At 39.4% G+C, this 18,622-nt stretch overlaps 4 protein-coding genes and 2 non-coding genes across 8 annotated transcripts; 3 read left to right on the top strand and 3 right to left on the bottom strand.

Moving 5' to 3' along the window:
• The first annotated feature begins 657 nt into the window (after nt 1-657).
• On the top strand, nt 658-7,880 carry LOC106636686 (uncharacterized). The gene is made up of 3 exons (XM_014349177.2): nt 658-1,051; nt 3,090-3,271; nt 6,688-7,880. The coding sequence occupies exons 1-3, from the start codon at nt 925-927 to the stop codon at nt 7,168-7,170; spliced, it is 792 nt and encodes a 263-aa protein (XP_014204663.2). The 5' UTR covers nt 658-924; the 3' UTR covers nt 7,171-7,880.
• On the bottom strand, nt 1,577-1,732 carry LOC111642922 (U12 minor spliceosomal RNA). Its single transcript, XR_002759612.2, has one exon. It is a non-coding gene; the product is annotated as a U12 minor spliceosomal RNA (small nuclear RNA).
• On the bottom strand, nt 7,448-10,044 carry MKP-4 (dual specificity protein phosphatase MPK-4). Its single transcript, XM_014349176.2, has 4 exons — nt 9,786-10,044; nt 9,556-9,699; nt 8,824-9,473; nt 7,448-8,733 (listed from the first exon to the last, which is right to left on the bottom strand). The coding sequence occupies exons 3-4, from the start codon at nt 9,460-9,462 to the stop codon at nt 8,314-8,316; spliced, it is 1,059 nt and encodes a 352-aa protein (XP_014204662.1). The 5' UTR covers nt 9,463-9,473; nt 9,556-9,699; nt 9,786-10,044; the 3' UTR covers nt 7,448-8,313.
• LOC106636684 (protein SLC31A2) lies at nt 9,996-12,517 on the top strand. 2 transcript variants are annotated; one of them, XM_014349175.2, is made up of 6 exons: nt 9,996-10,020; nt 10,540-10,701; nt 10,980-11,165; nt 11,301-11,569; nt 11,651-11,886; nt 11,960-12,517. In XM_014349175.2, exons 3-6 carry the CDS (start codon nt 11,163-11,165, stop codon nt 12,055-12,057), a joined length of 606 nt encoding a protein of 201 aa, XP_014204661.2. In that variant the 5' UTR covers nt 9,996-10,020; nt 10,540-10,701; nt 10,980-11,162; the 3' UTR covers nt 12,058-12,517. The 2 variants fall into 2 exon arrangements, with proteins under 2 accessions (XP_014204661.2, XP_089449622.1); XM_089593496.1 differs by lacking the exons at nt 9,996-10,020; nt 10,980-11,165 and having other exon boundaries at nt 10,490-10,701.
• On the bottom strand, nt 12,271-15,908 carry LOC106636682 (lymphocyte-specific helicase). Of its 2 annotated transcripts, none has more exons than XM_089593495.1 (7): nt 15,569-15,908; nt 14,845-15,299; nt 14,233-14,801; nt 13,501-14,138; nt 13,037-13,431; nt 12,717-12,966; nt 12,271-12,636 (listed from the first exon to the last, which is right to left on the bottom strand). In XM_089593495.1, the coding sequence occupies exons 1-7, from the start codon at nt 15,723-15,725 to the stop codon at nt 12,560-12,562; spliced, it is 2,541 nt and encodes an 846-aa protein (XP_089449621.1). In that variant the 5' UTR covers nt 15,726-15,908; the 3' UTR covers nt 12,271-12,559. The 2 variants fall into 2 exon arrangements, with proteins under 2 accessions (XP_089449621.1, XP_014204660.2); XM_014349174.2 differs by having other exon boundaries at nt 12,272-12,636; nt 14,887-15,299.
• A 2,218-nt stretch (nt 15,909-18,126) lies between these two features.
• On the top strand, nt 18,127-18,288 carry LOC111642919 (U1 spliceosomal RNA). The gene has a single exon (XR_002759609.2). It is a non-coding gene; the product is annotated as a U1 spliceosomal RNA (small nuclear RNA).
• Nucleotides 18,289-18,622: the final 334 nt, after the last annotated feature.

Below are 18,622 nucleotides of genomic sequence, written 5' to 3'. Positions count from 1 at the left end.
TGCTGAACCATCGCCGGCAGCTGTTCGTAATTCAATTAAAAACGACAGCTAAATCGCCCGCCTATTACCTACCGATCGTTTACCCGAGCTTTTTGGTGATGAAACGTACATCCATTTGGGGCCGAGGATTTTTTGTTTCAGCAACCCACGCACAATTGTGCACTACGTGCACTCGAATCTCAGTGTATCGCTCTGCACGCGGTGAAAAACAAAAATCACGAGCGCGAGTATATACCAGGCCGTGTCTCTCGCCCAATGGGAGGCTGACGAGGGTGGAGCCAGAGTATCGAGATCTCCACCTACTCTTCTCGAAAACGCGGTTCGCTCTATTCCCGTCCCGCGGAAGGAGCGCCTCGGGAAGATGACGATGATTATCATGATGATGATGATGATCTCGCACGCACACGCGCAAGATAATACATTATACACACGAAGTGGTAAACATCTCTCCTTAGCTTTTCGAGCGGCTCTGTCTTAGCCTCGGCTCAGTTGGCAGTTTGCCTCTTGCCGAGTTACCGCTCGTTTTCGTGTACGACCACAATCGTGTTTGCGCTTTTTTTTTTTTTTTTTTTTTTTCGTTAAAAACCCCCCACCCTGGCCCTTTTGTTGCTGTTGTTTTGTTTTGGCTAAACCGATCGATCGATTTATCGGTGCGAGGAGAGCGAGTCCAAAGTGTCGTTTACTCATTTTACCCAATCAACGACGGATCAACTGTATAGGAGTGCGTTTGATTGCAACCGATCGCGTATAGGGGCGAAAAATCGGCACCCACCGCTCCGAAATGACGAAAGATCCTTCGATGGGGAAGAGCAGCAGTAGTATAAGCGAGGTGGTTTATCACAGCTTCCGGAGGATTTGATACGGACATTACCCGTTGCTAGAAAAGAAATAATAGTCAGCGAGGAGGGTATAACAAAGGGGAACATGCTGACGGAGTCGGAGAATGGGATCGGCGGAGTTGGCGGTGGGTCGAGTATGCTTGTGGGCCACTCGCACGCGCCCCAGGACTTTACGGTCTCCAGGCTGCTGTCCAACCCGAGTCAAATTTCCGGTAGGTCGAATGACGCGTGTACTGGCAGGGTTTTTCAAAATTGATTGTAGCAGTGACAAAATTTTGTGTCGCCGATTGAAGCTTAAATTGAACGTTTTTCGTTTCAACTTTTTCAACGAGTGAATGTTTCTTTTTTTATTTGTAAGTGCGTGTCGTGCTATCTTTCAAACAAAACGATTTTTAGTATTTTCATTTAAAGGTTTTGTTGTTGATGAGAATGCATCACAATATTTACAAGTCAATCGTCAAACCAGATTTTTCTCTCAACGCCGCCAATCGTAGTTAATTAAACAAATTAATTGTTTTGTTTGCAACATTTTCAACTAGATTCGTATTTACAATTACTAGAATTTGCATTAGCGAACCATGAAATTTAAAATTGCATCATTCAACTTCGTATCACACATTCGTTCCGATATCATGACGCAAATCGGTTGACCAATCGATTAATGGAGTTACGAATTGTAATTACGTTGACCGATGACGGTACTCTATAATAATCCTGTGTGTTTGTTCCTCGCATGGGAGGTAGATCGCTTCACCGTAGCACGCCTGAAAAAGTAGTTCAGGCAGCCTCGGGACGACCTGAGCCTCTTCAAAAATAGGTTCGCCTGTATGTACTAAGACATTGCTAAGCGTTACCAAAGCCACATATTTTCCTTACTCATTAGTTTAAGGCACAATTGTTTACCCTGTCTCTTGGCACTTTATCACCTAAACTCTACTTATTCGCTTGCACATTTCCGATGCGTAGGCCACGCGCCACCTGTTGGCTATTACTCTCACCAATTTGTACGGGAAAATATGATTTCGCGAGAATCGACGACTCGGATCGAAGTAGCAGTGAAATTGATCCAACCGATTTTCCCATATTGATTTTCCAATGAACATCATGCTATACCGATCGTAAACGATGTATAACCGGTATAGCGCGTAAAAACTCATCACTTCAGCTAAATAAAAAAATAAAAAACGAGCTTTTCCCAAGTAAAACCGATACAAGATCGGCGCTATTTTCCGCGTAAAAAGCTTCATTTGTACAACCGATTCCGTATATATATTATATCTCACGGGGCACCTCTCATGCTGCTCGCGTTAATGCCGCCCTGCTGAGCTTCTCGCGTACACCGAGCACACAGGCATACGAGTGTACGGCTCTTTTCCTTCCCTCCTCGCCGAAAGCAACAGAGAAGTCCATTCAGGACCATTTTTCCGCTTCTTTCCACGCGCTAGAATTCCAAGCGAGCGCGAAATTGGCAGATGTATATAGGTGATACGGTATGTGCATACCGCGAGTCTTGTTTGAAGGGGTCTATTGTGACGTTCGCGCTTTTTAAAAAAAAGCAAGGATTTTGTTTGCTCTTTTCGTGCGAGTGTACGACGATACCGAGGCATGCGATGATTTTCACGCGATGGAAGGCGAAAGTTACGTGCAATTATAGCGAATTCAAAAGTTAACGAATTTCGCACGTTGAGTTTTTTGTTGGGTATACGGTCATTATTTTTAATTTACCATTAAAATAAACAATTTTAGCACGAAACGTCGAATAATAAAAAATGGACCCCGTAAAACAATTCTTATACTAAAATTACAGTAAAAACACTGTTTTTCCTTACTTTATACACTCCATACCGTAGATTATAGCTGAAACATGACCAAGTGTAAATTATTCATAAAGTATGATTATAAACCCAAAACCCAATAAAATGGTAACATAAATTACATACGTAATTCGAATTCCCTCCCTCGCAAAAATAATTATTTTAAAGTGGATAAGACACTGAAAAAAAATTATCTTAGAATCAAGAAATTATTCAATGTAGCCTCTTGAAACAACACTATATATTTTTTCTTATTTCAAGAAAAAATCTTGTTTCAGAAAAGACTGTTGAATTGAAAACATTCTATAGTAAATATTTTGTTGAGTCTGAGAATTTGTTTTAGTTTCGGAGCAAAAATAAAATTAAAAAAAATAAAATTCCATTGTAAAAATAATAAATCGAAGAGCAATGTGTGTTTCATGTTGTCGTGCCCAAGACTGCAACGAGGGCACGTCGTCGTCGAGCGCAGGCAGCAGAAGGCCAAGGCGCAGCCGTACGACTTTTTCGGCCCAACAATTGGCCGCTTTGGAGCGGGTCTTTGAGCGCACGCACTACCCGGACGCCTTCGTCAGGGAGGAACTGGCCACGCGTGTCTCGTTATCCGAAGCTCGAGTACAGGTATACACTATATTTTTACGTAAAAAACCCTTTCTCCTTGGCGAGTTCCGCACTTTTTACCGTATACTCTCCAATAGGTACACATATTTATAAGTAACATAATATGTACACACACGACGAAGTCGGGTAAAATCCATGCAGCATGTACTTACCAATATGCGCCGCGAAACTTTTGGACCAGAAATATTACGAGCACGCGGTCGCGTGTACTTGTCATAAGCCCGTAGAATCGATGCTGACGTTAATTCATGAATCACGTCCGAAATATACCTAAGCACATACAGTTATATGTGATAGAAGCGACACACGCGCCTCGTTTATCTTTCTCCGTTTGCTTTTATTCTATAGATACCTACTCCTCGCTTGGATGATTGCTCATATGTTGCTACGAAAATACGTTTAATTTCTGTCCGTCCATGCAGTTTGTATTTTTTGTATTATATTATGAAGCTTTTTGCCGCAAGCACGATCATGTGGTGCAGGATTACCAACAGTGGAACCTAGGGCTTTTTTTTTTTATTTGTTCATACCTTGGTACAAAAAACGTAATTGTTCGTTTTTCTTTTCTATCTTCAATAGTGACGTTACGGGGTTCACTTAGTTTGAATTGTTCGTTAAAATCCGAACAAGGGGATGGAGGTACAAATGTTTTGTACTACGAGAAGAGTGTATATAGAATGACGATTTGTCTTTCTTCTCGTTGTCGTTGGTAAAGTTTGAGAAAAGAAAAATGACCCCAACATTTGGGCTTTTGACGGAAAATCCGAAGCTTTTTGTATCCCGAGCCGTGGGTACTGTACCAAAAGACACCCCTGAGTATTTGGAACGAACAAAAAGCTTCCGTCGAACGTTGAGGCGAAGAAAAAAAAGCTCCACAGCCGAGATTCGCCGAACTTTCGTCCGCGACAAGAGGCCCGTATAGTATACACGAGCTCGCAAATATAAATCCCCCCTTTTCGAACGAGAAAGAAGCATCAGCCGGATCCGCCGGCGCAGCGCACCGTGTCGGACGGGTCGGTCGGCAAATCGGCGGAGACAGGTTGTCACGTATAAGCAAGCACGTACACCGAATAAAGGCGGCTATGATTAGCCTACCGAGATCTCATAGTGTTGTACGTACATATCCAATTCGTAACTATATAGGTGTGCGATCTTCGTTTGGTTCTTGAATTTGAATCCGCGCATAATATGTCCCACCTATATACATATATATGTATACAGTATAAATGTACACTTCGTTATCCCACTTGGTTATAATTCTTTGAGCGCAAAAGCTAATATACTTCATAGGTCGGTAGGAGGCGAATTTCGTGGGATTTCGCTCGGGTCAATTAAAATGTTTCGTTAATTCAACATTTTCGGGGATCCCGTGTGTATTATTTTTGTCCCTCCGCGCGGAAGTGCAAGCACAATTTTTTTTGTCAATTAGCCGCCAAAGAGATATATAATTACAGGAGAAAAAATCTACAATCGCTAATTGCAAGTGTATAATGATATATTCGGCCTTTTTCTTCTATGCGTTAAGTGTAATTTATATATATATGTAGGTGCAAATTATAATAATATATGCTCGAAATGGGTGGTGTGCACAAATGTTGGCTGATGGTGAGAGACACGTGTATACGTGCATGTATATAAATACAATACCTATACGTTCGCGCGTCTGCCAGGAGCCGTCACGCTGTCCCGTCAAACAGCGCATCCATCCTCTCTTTTTCCCTCCGTTCTCGTCTCCGCGCGCTTTTATGTATATATATATAAGTGAGTAGCGGCCGATCATCGGTGGCCCTTGCACCACTTACTTATACATCTTTCCCAAGAGTCTTTTTTTTTTTTTTTTTTTTTTTTTTCCCCTTCCAACTTGGCTGCTACCGACATTGGATACGCTTCTTCTGACGCTCCGCTTCCTTTGACTCTCGCGGCAGCGGCGAGTTTTGGTGTTATGCATAATACGCTCTTACTATACCGAGGAGCTCCGAAATCGAGGATACGGCCTCGTTTTTTTTTTTCACCAACGTGGATATCTCTATTCTCTTCGTTGTGGTGAGACAACTGCGGGTATACTCGGCTCAGCATAGATTTTTCAAGAGTACAGGCATGTACAACGTTGATCGCTTTTAAATGCGCCACGATTTCATTTCAGGGGTTTTCGATGAATTTCATTGCTTTTTTTTTTTTTTTTTCATAGGTGGATGATGGAAAATACTCACTTGCGAGCGCGTAAAGTTTATGGAAAACCTAATTGTTACCCAAAATCGGAAATCGGTAACCGTTACAAGTACATAGCTACATTGGACTTTGATTGTTGACTAATTGTTATCAGTTATTTTGATATTTTGTAAATATGTATTTATTCAAGCTTAGAGGATTGTTCGAAGTAAAGACAAAACACTGCCAAAGTATGATGATTATGTTTAAAAATATCAAAATAGCCGATAACAGTATCGTTTTAACGTTTTTCGCTTACTACGTAGCAAATTATTTTTATGCATCTATAAATACGTAGAAAAGTCATTGGATTGACTGGCAGATATATAATTATATAAGTTTTTATCCGACGACGATATATTAACGCGCTCCAAGTAGGGTTCACAGCAGTTATAATTACATATGGGTGATGGTGATCGCACGGTGCTGGCAAAACGGCCCTTTAATTTAAATTCAATAAACGAGGAATGAAAAGGCTTATACAATACGAAATACGAGTGAGACGACGGGCATCGACTCCCCCGACCCCCTTGTACGCAACCACCACTCGACTACACCAATAATGGAAAAAAGGGCCAACTCCTGTGGAATGATTAATTTTACTCCGCGTAAATAGGTGTACATCCCACGTATGCGCGCTCTGACTCGGCGAACAAAGAAGACATATAATGGTCCAGAAAATGAAACGATCGAGGGTCGCGAGCGGGAAATTGGATTCGGGAGCTAATAACTATATACGAGCGAGCCGGGAATCCGTTAACTGCGCACCCGCAACTTGGTGGTACATGTATAATGCATGGGTGTCGTGTTTCACGGACTTTTGGACAAGCGGCGTATAGGCAGGGGAAGGGGCCCGCTCTACTGTCAAATCGTACAAATTCAATTGGGCCACGCGAGTACCTATATGGGCCATTCGTCCAACATTTGCAATATTTGAAAATTCCTCATTTTTTCCGCTTCTTCTCTCTTTCACCTATGTACGATTGTTAAAGTAAAACTTTTTTTTTTTTTTTTTTTAACACTTTTACTTTTTTGTATCCGTAATTTTTGGAGCGACACCTATGAGTACTATAGTACACAGAATTTCTCTTACTACAGCGTTAAACCCCTACCATCCGAACCAAAAATAACAAAATTCATCGAAATGAAGAATCTCCAACAAGTACTTACTAATCTAAAAAAAAAAAAAAAACGTCTTTTTGACGCAGGTGTGGTTCCAAAACCGTCGAGCCAAGTTCCGGCGCAACGAGCGCAGTTCGGCGATAAGCCGTGGCTCCTCGGCCACCCGCGAGATGGAGGCGACCCTGCCGCTCCGGCCGATCCGGCTGAGCCACTCGGTGCACCATGACACCACCGGCCCATCGGTCTGTCCGGGCGTCACTAACCACAGCAGCAGCAGCAGCAACAGTCCCGAGTCGATGCAGCCCCCGAGCGGTAACCAGCAGCAGATCGGTAATCAGTATAACCCGTACAACGAGTACTGGCGGACCACGGCGGCCCCCCAGCACTACGGCTTCGTCAATAACCCCGTCGGCATCGGCGCCTCGGCTTACCACCACCACCAGGCCGACGTAATGCAGGTCCATCACCACCACGACGGCACGAGCACGTCCATCAACGGGCTTGGCGCCCTCAGGCTCAGGTCGCATCCCTACGGGTCTGCGTACTCGGCCATGCACGCTAGCATGTAACAAAAGCTTCAAGTATTAAGTATGGCGCGTTTGTTGCTTCTCTCTTTTTTTTTGTTTTCCATTTTTGGAATGAAAAAAAACGAAGAAGGGTACGATCAAACCAAAGGTGGTTCTTCCAACTGCAGTACAATGTTCAATGTGGTATACGGGATGAACCTTATACAGTAAAACAAAATATGTATCCAAAGAGTCGAACGATTACAGGGTAATTTACGTTTTGTAGTTTTTCTTTCTTTTCTCTCTTAATGACGAGAATCAAACATGTTCGGTGCCTCGAAGTGAGAAAATTTTTATTAACAAAATTTTATACACGCAACGTTCTCGCAGCGAGATTGCAATATTTTTGATACAAACATGCGTGAGGTACGTGTGTTTTGCGATGATCAATTGTACACGAGGTATATAAGATATATTAAATATGTATACGATAAGTTATATATTATTTGTATAGATCGTAACACGTACGACGTAACAACAGCAATAACAACAACAACAACCTGAACATACGGGCTTTTTTTCCCCAAATGTATGTTTATGTATATCATCACATTTAACACTGAATAAAAAGGTTCATGCAGTCGTAACAATTACACGGATAGAGCGAAGCTTGGCACGTGATTTAATTATCTTTAAAAAACTCGACGTTGCGATTTAAAAAATTTGTAGCGTTTCTTTAGCGCACCCTCGTTAAATAAATTATTTACGAAACATTTCAGTCGTTTTTTTGTCTTTTTATACATACTTATACTCCAAGTCTAAACGTGACTAGCAAAACCTTTAGTATGTATTTTTTAGAAATGTAAGCTTTTGAACAGACATCCTTGAGTTTCACGTATGACTTCGCGACCCCTGCCCGTATATTAATAATAATCTCTTTTTTTTTAATACATAAGCGTTACTTTGGAAATATTGTAGTTATCAACACTCTCGACGCAGCGAGATTTGTACGCTTTTTTGACCAACAATTGTTTAACGCCGCATAGCATTCAACACGGTAAAGTATCATCGACATTTGAATGTAAATGGAAAACATTTTTTTTTTTTTTTTTAGTCTCAATAGTCCTTTCAAAAATATAATACCAAACACTTTGATCAACAACCTTTTGGTGGAGCACATTAATCTAACAACGATAAAAAAACAACTTACACGGTCGACTGAACATTCTGCACGGCGTTGCTCCAGTCGACCTTGGAAGGTACAAAGTAGAAAGCCGGCGCGACTTTGCTGCCGCAGGGACACTGACAGCCAGACACCCAGCTGAACGAGCCGAGCTTTGAGTTGCACTTGGGACAGTGGAGCTTACCCTCGCACTTGTTCAGAATATCCGGCATCCACGCCAAGGGCTCGACGAAGTGCGTCTTGTTGCAGGGCTCCGTGTTGGCCTCCTCCTTTTCCTCCTTCTTCGCGGAAGGCTCGGCGGGCTTCTCCAGGGCTCTGATCTGCTTTGGTACCTTGTCGCGCTTGCAGCTTACGTGCCGCCAGATCTGTTTTTCCTTTGGCCTGTGGGGCAGGATGTTGCTCGCGTTGGCAAGTATCCTGCGGCACTTTTTACAGCGATACACCTAAGTTCGAGGCAACATAAGCCGCTTGTAAAAAAATGAACGGAAGAAAGTTAATGCGAAACAGAGGGGAAGATGTTTAATAAAGTTTACCGTTGGTTCCGGGTGAGTAGAGAGAAGCGCTGGATCCGGTTTTACGAGGTCAACATAGTTCTGGGGTAAAATTTTGACCTTTCTCACTTTGTCAGCGGCTATTTGCAGTCTGTAAATTTTGAATTGAATATTCGAACAGTCGATTGTAAAGCCCATGTCTTCGTAGAGCTTGAGCTGAGCTTGGAAGCCCGGGTTTGGACCAACAAAGCGACGTTTCGCTTTCACAGCCTCGAAAGCCTTATCAAATGGAAAATTGTACTTTTTCATTACGAATGCTATTACAATCGTGGCCGAGCGCGACACACCAAAGTAACAGTGAACCAGCACTTTGCCACCAGAGTCCAGTGCGCTCTGTATAAATTGATTGGAGTCCTCAAAGGAGGTCAATAAATCTTCTCTTGGCATATCTGTCATTTGCATGTACTTCAATTTTATATGGGGCAAAGAATCCTGTATTTTTCTTGGCAGAGGACAAGAGTCTACTGTGAGTATGTGAGAGATTTGAGTTTGTTTCAGCCAATCTAGGTCCGTAGCAGCTGTCAAATTTCCCAAGTACAAGTTTGGCTCTACCTCATCGTAGCTCGACGGACCGGCGTCAAAGTCCTCCCTTGTCAAGGCATCGTCCACCTTTTTGGCCATTGTAGCTAGCTCTACAAATACATACAAAGTTTTTTTTTCAATAAAACTCTAACACCAATAAACTTTGTTTTTTTTCTTTCAAATACTTCATACCTTTTAATAACAGAATTTCACGCAGAGTACTGGAATGTTGTGTTTCAAAAATTCATGTATCTTAGATAAGCAGCAAATATATGAAACTCTTACAAAACTAACGTACTACGAAAAATCACAATCAACATTAGGCCTCGGGTGCTTCTGCAAAACAATACAATTGATCAAAAACATAATTTCTACTATAAAATACAAGTAACCTTAAACTTATTCTAAATCTGCATGCACACCTTATGCTTATTTTTCCTTTTTTGGCACCACGGGGTGACAACTCACCACTGCAGAATCACTTGAAAAAAATAATCAGGTGTAAAAACTCTCACGAGACACGTTATCAAAAACAATTTAAATTTGCAGTTATCTTCGTGTGTTTTTCCGCGTCGCGGAGCAGAATAGAACGTTCCAACCGAGGCGGGAACTCTTCTGCTTCTGATGTGCTGCTGATGCAGCCGCTCTCTCATGCAGGTGGGTATTGATTTTTGGAGATTTTAAATTCTGCCGTGTACATAAAGTGCTTTGTTCGAATGTATACCTTTCAAAGCGAAAATGAGTTCTTTTTTACCCTCTTTGAACGGCAGCACCGTAATTGCACTGCGCATGCATACAGGGAAAGATAAAGTGTAAGCTTCTCGAAGCCGGAGCCTCGGGGACTTGAGGTGGTATATATATAGACGGGTATCACGGCGACCAAGTCATTAGTCAGCTTGTTTGTTTCTCAAGTTGCAATATAATAGGTAGACTCTTTACAGCTTGCTCTCATGAATATAGATACCACTTTCTGTAAATATACATAATTTATGCAAAGAGCGTTGCACAAATTAAAAAGGAACACTCTGTTTACCTTTCGAAAAAAAGAAAACAACAAAACAATACCATGTGACTTGTGTCGTCTGCTTTATATGCATGAGCATAATATATATATGCACTTCTCTCTCTTCCTATTGTTCATTCTTATCAACATTGATATATAGATATGTATAACAGTAAATATCCTGCAGATAAGACTGTTTAGCTCGTGTGTCACCATCGTCGTCCCCCACAATGACCTGATTAATCATTCACCCAGCCAGAGCACTGTCATAATGGCCACATCAGCCAATATCACTTACTTGAGATGCAAATGGAGGAATAAAACGACCTGCCGAGGTATGTTATCTTTTATCATACCACGATCACATTATACTCCCACCGTTCATGAAATTCTATTTGCAGATATAGACAATTAATCACATCTGATTTGTCTCTCCTCTCCTTTTCCTTTCACTTTCCGCTGCATGTACATATTATTCTATTAATCAATGCAATGTATGAGCAAAACGAACATGTTATCAATTATCAAAAATTTGTTCTTTTAACTTTGTTAATTAAGTGGTGATAAGAGAGGCTGTACACTTTTCCTGAGATTCATTTTAATTTTTTTATAGGAATAGCTTGTTACCAATAAATGTTATTTTTGCGTATCAGTGATAAAAAAATATAAAATGAAACTTTTAATGTGTGGAATGTGTTGATATCTGCCAGAAGAGCTATATTATCAACATGTTATCAGTGATTATTTGGATTTATTTTTCTCGTGGAGAAGCACTTTTTTCGGCGTAACCTTCATAATGGTTATTAACTTTTTTTTTTATTACAAATAATAAGTATATCACTTTTATTAAAAAAATAACGATTTACGTTGTTGGTAAAAAAGTTTTTCAAGTATTTAAATTTAACGTCTCAAATTTGCTACTGTTTGATTGCAGATGCACATGTTTTACTGGCTTGGTGTCAAGATACAAGATTTTATATTCCATGGATATAATATAACTACAGTATGGGGATTTGTGTCAACTTGCATAGGTTTAATAGCACTAGCAATTGTTTACGAAACTATGAAAATCAGTCAAATCAAATTACGTCAATTGACAAAGCAACATAACCTGCCTAGTGCCATCACTCAACCAACAGATAGTTCGTCATTGTTATCAAGAGTGTCAGAAGTATCAGTTGCATCTGTGGGACCATTTAGATGGTACGTTGCTTTTCATTATTTAATGGATAATTTTTTCGTATTAACATTAAGTATGGGTTGTACACTTTTTAACTTCTTCAGCAACGCCTATACAGCATGGACTGTAGAAGTTGTACATTGGTCATTTCATGTTACTTTGGGGTATTTTCTTATGTTAGCTGTAATGACTTACAATGGCTACATAAGCATTGCTTTGGTGGCAGGAAGTGGGATTGGCTATTACATTTTTGGTCCAACGTTACTCGAATTGAAATTGAAAAAACTTCAAAAATATGAAAGATTTAAAAAATTAGAGCAATGCCACCCTGAATGTGCAGGTATGATAGTATCACTGTATACACTATAATACTTCAAAATTGAGAAAATTTTATCACTTGCATTAATTGTTAGATGTAGTATCAAACGTAACGGAAATTGCAGCATCAATAGAGCGAGAAAATCAAGAAGCTGAAGTTAACATCAACGTTAATGCAGATGTTCACATATAAAGTGATAATTGAAAAAGCTGTTTGTATATATACTTTTTATACATTGATTGAAGACTAAAAATGTAACAAATTTTAATAATTGTAAATATATCGACCTTGTTATATAAAATATAAATTATACTTTTAAAGAAAAATATAGTTGTCACCAACAAAGAAAAATTAAGTGATTGGAGCTAAAGCTCATTTCACAACAAACGTGTTATTAAAAATATTAACGAACATTTTTATTAAAAAAATAATTTCTTAAATTACAAAGAGGTACTTGAGATTTAAAATTATCTATAATAAATACTTTACGATCACACTCGCAGTACAAACTATTTCTCCAGTTAAAAAATGTACTTTTTACAGTCACACAATCTTGTCTAAAGTAGATTGCCATAACTTTTGATATTAAGAAACAGATATTAACATTTTAACGATATAAATACGTAAAAAATTATAAATAGAATGGAATAAAACGAACACATACAGTATGATGGTACACTTAGTTGAATGAAAATCATTCTGTTTCTTCCTTCTTTTCCCTCAACATGTCACTTCTATCTAACATTTCTTCTAATTCAGCTTCGGTATAGACTGTAAAGAGAGAAACGAGACAATTATACATACATAGATCTTCCAATTTTTAAGATAACTTATTAATCAACGAAGCTTACCTTCTTTCTTTGAATCTATGATTTTAGTGTTTTCATCTAAGAGTTTTTTAAGCGCCATAAGACCTTCATAACTGGTTGCTATAGAACCTTCCTTAGATATCACTGCTTTTTCCAGGAATCTCTTCGCATTTGCGCGATTAATTATTTCCTCGTCAACTGTACCTTTTGTACAAAGCCTGTAAACCACAACAGGTTTTGTTTGGCCGATTCGATGACAACGAGCCATGGCTTGTAAATCATTTTGAGGATTCTAAAAAATTATAAAAATCATGTAATATTTAACTTAGTACATTGTCATTCAAACAAAAATGTTAGCTTACATAGTCACTGTCATAAATTATAACAGTATCAGCTGCAGCGAGATTCAAACCTACGGCTCCAGCTTTAGTGGTGAGTAGAAATATAAATACGTCTGGGTCTGTTTGAAATTTGTCAATGTTACACCTGCGATCTTCGTACTTAATCGTGCCATCCAACCTGACGTACTGATAATTTCGTAAGTACAAATGATCTTCAATGACATCCAATACCATTCTCATGGTGGAAAACAATAAAATTTTGTGACCTTTAGCTTTGAGTTTTTTCAGCATGGCATCGAGTACCAACATTTTCCCAGAAATTTTAATAAGATTTTCGTTAACTAAACTTAATCCACAGTTATCTAATGGTTGATGGATGATGTAAGGGTGGTTAACTACGTGTCTGTACATCATCACTGAAATACGAAATTTGCTATAAAATATAAATAACATTTTTTCAGACAAAACATAATAAATATAATCACCATCATTGCCAAATCTCAGTCTTATGAAAAACTCAACATTTTCGTCGTTTACAGTTGCAAATTTCCTCCATTTAGAAATTTCTTCTTCTCTTTTTTCTTTCTTGGCTTTGTTCGAGGTCTCAGCTAAGCTTTTTTGTGGTTCAGTAGAAACAATATTTGAATAATTTTCGTTGTAGTAAGTATCCAAGTTTACCGCTTGTGTACATTTCCTTTTTGGTCTAACTCCATCAACATCAACTACAACTGGCATTTCGGTCATGTAAAGTTTTTCAAGATCACGGTTGAGTATCGCAGAGTAGAGTTGATGTTGAAAACTCGTTAGCGGAGTGTACACCACAACTTCTTTGAATGGAGGAATGTCTGGACAAACTTCTTCCTTCAGGCGACGCAGCATAAACGGTTGCAAAATCTCGCGCAGGGCAAACATGACTTGTTTTTCTTGCTCGCGCCTAAAAAATTTCTCTTTGCCTGCCTCATTTTGTACGTCCTTGGCATCAAACCACGACTCAAATACGTCCAAATCATTGAAAATTTCAGGCAAAAGGTAATTCAGTAACGACCAGAGTTCTGACAAATTGTTTTGCAGAGGTGTACCAGTTAACAATAATCGATTCACTGAGTTAAACATTTTGAGAACCCTGAAAAAAAAAAGTTATAAACGATTACAATATTTAATTGAGCACAACAGCATTCTATGCAATTAAAAATTTTTAAAGACGTAAACCATCTTACTTGAATAACTGAGTGTTGAAGTTTTTAATCCTCTGAGCTTCATCAATGACGATGTATCGATAATTCAACGTTTTGAAAAACTTTTGCTCGTAAAGGGGCATTTGATATGTTGTAAGGATGATCGGATGTGTGGTAAAGTTCACAGCCATGCGCACTTTTTTCATGGCTTTGTTTCTGATCGGACCTCTATCTTTTTGACTGCCATAAAAAACGACTACCGGTAGTTCAGGGGCAAAACGTTCAAACTCTGAGATCCAGTTGGGTAGAGTCGACAAAGGCACTATAACCAAGTATGGTCCTGGCACTCGTTTTTCAATCAAGTGCGCAAACAAAGCAATAACTTGAATTGTTTTTCCAAGACCCATTTCATCGGCCAGAATTCCGTTCAGTCCATGATCATACAGAGCTTTGAGCCAATTGAGACCTATTTTTTGATAGTCACGCAAATCTCCCACAAAATACTTTGATTTAACGTAGTTGGCAACAGCACTAGAGTTTTCTTTCTCTTCGTCCTCAATCAAGGAATCCAACTCTTTTGAGATATCTTCTTCGCTCAGATTTTGTTTGACCTGAATCATTTGACAAAAAGAACGTCACAAGGATTAAAATTACATGCCACAAAAAAAATTTGTTTTGTCGAAAAAGTTTATTCACCTGCTTGGGTTTCCTGCCTCTCTTTTTCGGTGGTGGCGCATCATCTTCCGTCTCGGGAGTTTTGGCACCCCTTTTGCTGCCAGCTTTATTACCGCCTTTTCGGCCTATCTTGACGCTTTCCTTTTCCGTGGCTTTATTAACCTTCTCGTTTAAAAATCTGCTCATAGCCTTGCTCTTGCTCAACAAGTGCATCAGACATTTGTACTGTTTTTCTTGAATTTCCTGCTGGTAAGCTTCCTTGGCCCTACGTTTCTCTGCCAACATCTCTGAATCTTGCCTCTTGATTTTTGCTTCTTTTTCGCGCATTTCCTCGGCGATGACACTCGGATCGGCGAACTGGATACCCTCGCCGATCGTCGACTCTGAATTCGGCTTGACATCATCCTGGCCATCATCAGCTTTTAAAGATGAACCTGTTGAGACAAGTTTTTGCGAATCACGTAAACAAAACAACGGCCAATTAACGGTCCTCACGTGACCTGACATTTAAATCGCCGCATGCACCCACCACCATAATTGTATGGGGTAAACGACCTAACCGCCGTATTAAAAATTGCGAAAATCGTGAAAAACACCGCCATTACGAGAAAAATTGGTCAAATGGCGTAAATCGGCAATAATAATGTAAGCGCTACAAATTACCATTGACGGCGCGAGGAAAATCCAAACAAGCCATACTCACAGACAGAGCCAGGTGGGCTGGTCGAAATGCTAGACAGACCCGAGTCTTCGGACGGTGCGATGACATCGGGGTGAACGTTCTTCTTTACATCGATGGACTTTGAAATCGGGCCAGAGGTGGCACCCAGGGACTCCTGTCGCTGGTTTCCCAACTCCATGTCTACTTCAACTTTCTTCTCGAATAAAAACGATACGTCTTACGAGAGGATAAATCCGACGACGAGTAGGTAGGTACTTTGGATAACTGTCCAAGATTAAACGACTCGGACCATCGTGACGAAGGACGTAAGGACAAGACCTGACAAGGCTAAACAGGAGACTTTCGCGCGCGCGATCAGATGTCGTCGTCGCAATGAGGCATGCCATACAAATCCATCCTTTCCGGTTGTTTTCCCGCGCTCGTGGTACGGTGCTGCCAACGCGGCGGCTACCCGAGAAACCTCTCCGATTGGCCGAGTGCCGAGTCTCGTGCGTTCTGCACGCATCTGCGTTGCCCATCCTGTTGAGGGTGGTTTTTTTTCAAACAGGCCACAAGTGTGTAATACCTACACGTTCGTTGGAAGATATTACTTTTCTTCAAGATATATGTACTTCATCCGCGATAACGCATAAAAAGTCCGTTAAACTGTTATTGATATTTGATTTTTCACTGTTACAGGTTTCTATACGTATGTATATACATGACCAGAATACTTGTAGGTGCTGCGTTTTCATGTTTATGTGCGCTGTGCGACTTGTCAATTCCCCTGATGGCATCAACGATTTTGTTCCTGATGTGCACTTTTGTGTATGATTGTATGAATCATGCGGTAAATACGTTTAGGTATACCTTCACTTGAAAATTTACATATTACTTGTGATGAAAGTTTTAAACTTGTATAAGGTGAGATAAGAAAATGTTTTTATGATACCCGAAGCTGGCACTTATTGATGATATTTTTACACTTTAGTTTGATCTCCAAATTCAACCAAATGAATGCGGAGTCGTGCTTGGACTTGTACTGTAGGTACATCATCACTGTAAAATTTTTTTTTTACTCGATTAATCCTATACGAAGCAGTAAGAATGCAAACTACTTGTAAAATCACGACAGATGTTATCGTCAATGATAAAAATGCACATACTTATGTATGAAGATACCTGACATAGTCAATTTTATAGAGAAATAATAAAGAGATGTATAAGTCGTACGATATTACGTAGTACCTATAAATTATACGTAACATCTTTTTTGGCGTTTATCATTATCGGCGGAAGTCTGCAGTACTGCTTAATACATACCTAGTACACCTACAATTTCTACTTCACGTGATTTGTATAGCTACAGTGCGACATGAGGTGTATCTGGAAAAGCTGAAAATAATGAAATATGGTTACAGCGTAAACTTCCTGTGGGCATTGGAGCAATATTTTCTCTTCCTTCTTTACAAGGTGATCCACTTGATGACAAAGTCGAGTGATAAGAAAAAAAAAGTCGTTGGTTCGAAGAAACTTCAAGAGGTGATTTTTGTGTTTAAATAATTTGAACATTTTTTACTTTTGAGGTATAGTTCACTGGATAAATAATTTTTCTTTTTCTTTTCACGTAAAATAAAGAATAGTAAATTAATATTATTATTCGTTTTTTTTATTTGTTAGCATTAATTTGATCATCGCGATTAACATTACAGAATGAATCGTTTTTATCGACACAAAATCACACTAGGTATAAATTTAGCGCTCATCTGTCCTGATTCTGTCTCAGAACTTCGTGCAAAGAACTAATTTGCTTAATATCTAATTATACGTAACCAAACATCTCAATTATTAAGAATAACTATACACAAATATAAATGTTTAAAAATTACAATATTGCAATATATTGTGTGACACTACATTGTACGTTTTGATGTAAAGTTTATGAAAAATGTTATTCGTAAAATTTTAGACTTTTTACAAAAGCAGTGGCTAAAAATCTTTGGAGTTGACTTTTATCTGTAACAAATGATGAGTTATTTTTGGACCTTATCAAATGATAAAAGTACCGAGGAAAAATACGTTTCATCGCCTTATTTTGATGTTTGTCGAGTTTGACAGCAAACAATTATTATTTTTCGCTACAACAGAGAAATGATTACACAATTTTCGCACCCGTAGCTTTTGATTTCGAAATACTTCTATGTCCATAGGTGTTCCTCAACTAGACGGTTTCGATATTTCTCGATTATTGCCTCGTAAATAAACTTATGGGAAACTTACCGTAATCACAATATAAAAGAATTTTGGGATTCAAATAAAAAAACGATAGCGAATGTTTCCACACATCCAAGGTTTTGAGATTAAAATAGATATTTAAAAAAAGTCAATTTCCCCGTAATGCACTGAAATAATAGTTATTATCAAAAATACATTTGTTTTTGTATGGCTTTGTCTACTGCAGCCATTTTTCAAATTTTGTGCGTACTGCTTCGATGCTTCTTCAAACTTCCGCTAGATGTCCGTGAGCGACCTCGCGTTGAATCCGAAAGAGATAATGTGAAGTCGAGTGAATAAGTAGCCGTGAATGAGCCGGAGAAAGCATACTTACCTGGCGTAGAGATAACCGTGATCAACAAGGCGGTTTCTCCAGGGCGAGGCCTGTCCATTGCACTACGGATGGGTTGACCCTTGCGAATATCCCTAATGTGGATATCTCGGACGTATTATTTTTGGTAGCCGGGACTGCGTACGCGCTATCCCGATAATTAAATTCAAAATTAAAATCTTCCTCCCAAACTGTTCCTAGAACTACTTGCCTCAGGTAGCTGATACCCGAAATTCTCCTTCCTTCCGATGCTTGCTAGCTCTCATGACTCATGTTGAATCTCAGTACGGGCATTCGATTAACACTGAATCGTATGTGCGTTAGGTAAATAAACGCACAAGTATTTATACCTGATGCTTACCATGTATCCATGTGTTAGGAAGATAAGCATGTCTCTTAGTTTCATTAGGGTATAATTGTTAAGATGCTTACTGTAAAATATAAATAGCTGCTCCCCCCAGCGTGACATGGCACTACAGAGGATTTTAATT

The sequence above is a fragment of the Copidosoma floridanum genome, unplaced genomic scaffold (genome assembly GCF_036245765.1).
Source record: "Copidosoma floridanum isolate Cflo_tuat_1 unplaced genomic scaffold, Cflo_Japanese_pri ptg000019l, whole genome shotgun sequence".
NCBI lineage: Eukaryota > Metazoa > Arthropoda > Insecta > Hymenoptera > Encyrtidae > Copidosoma > Copidosoma floridanum.
This window is presented reverse-complemented; position numbering and strand designations above follow the sequence as displayed.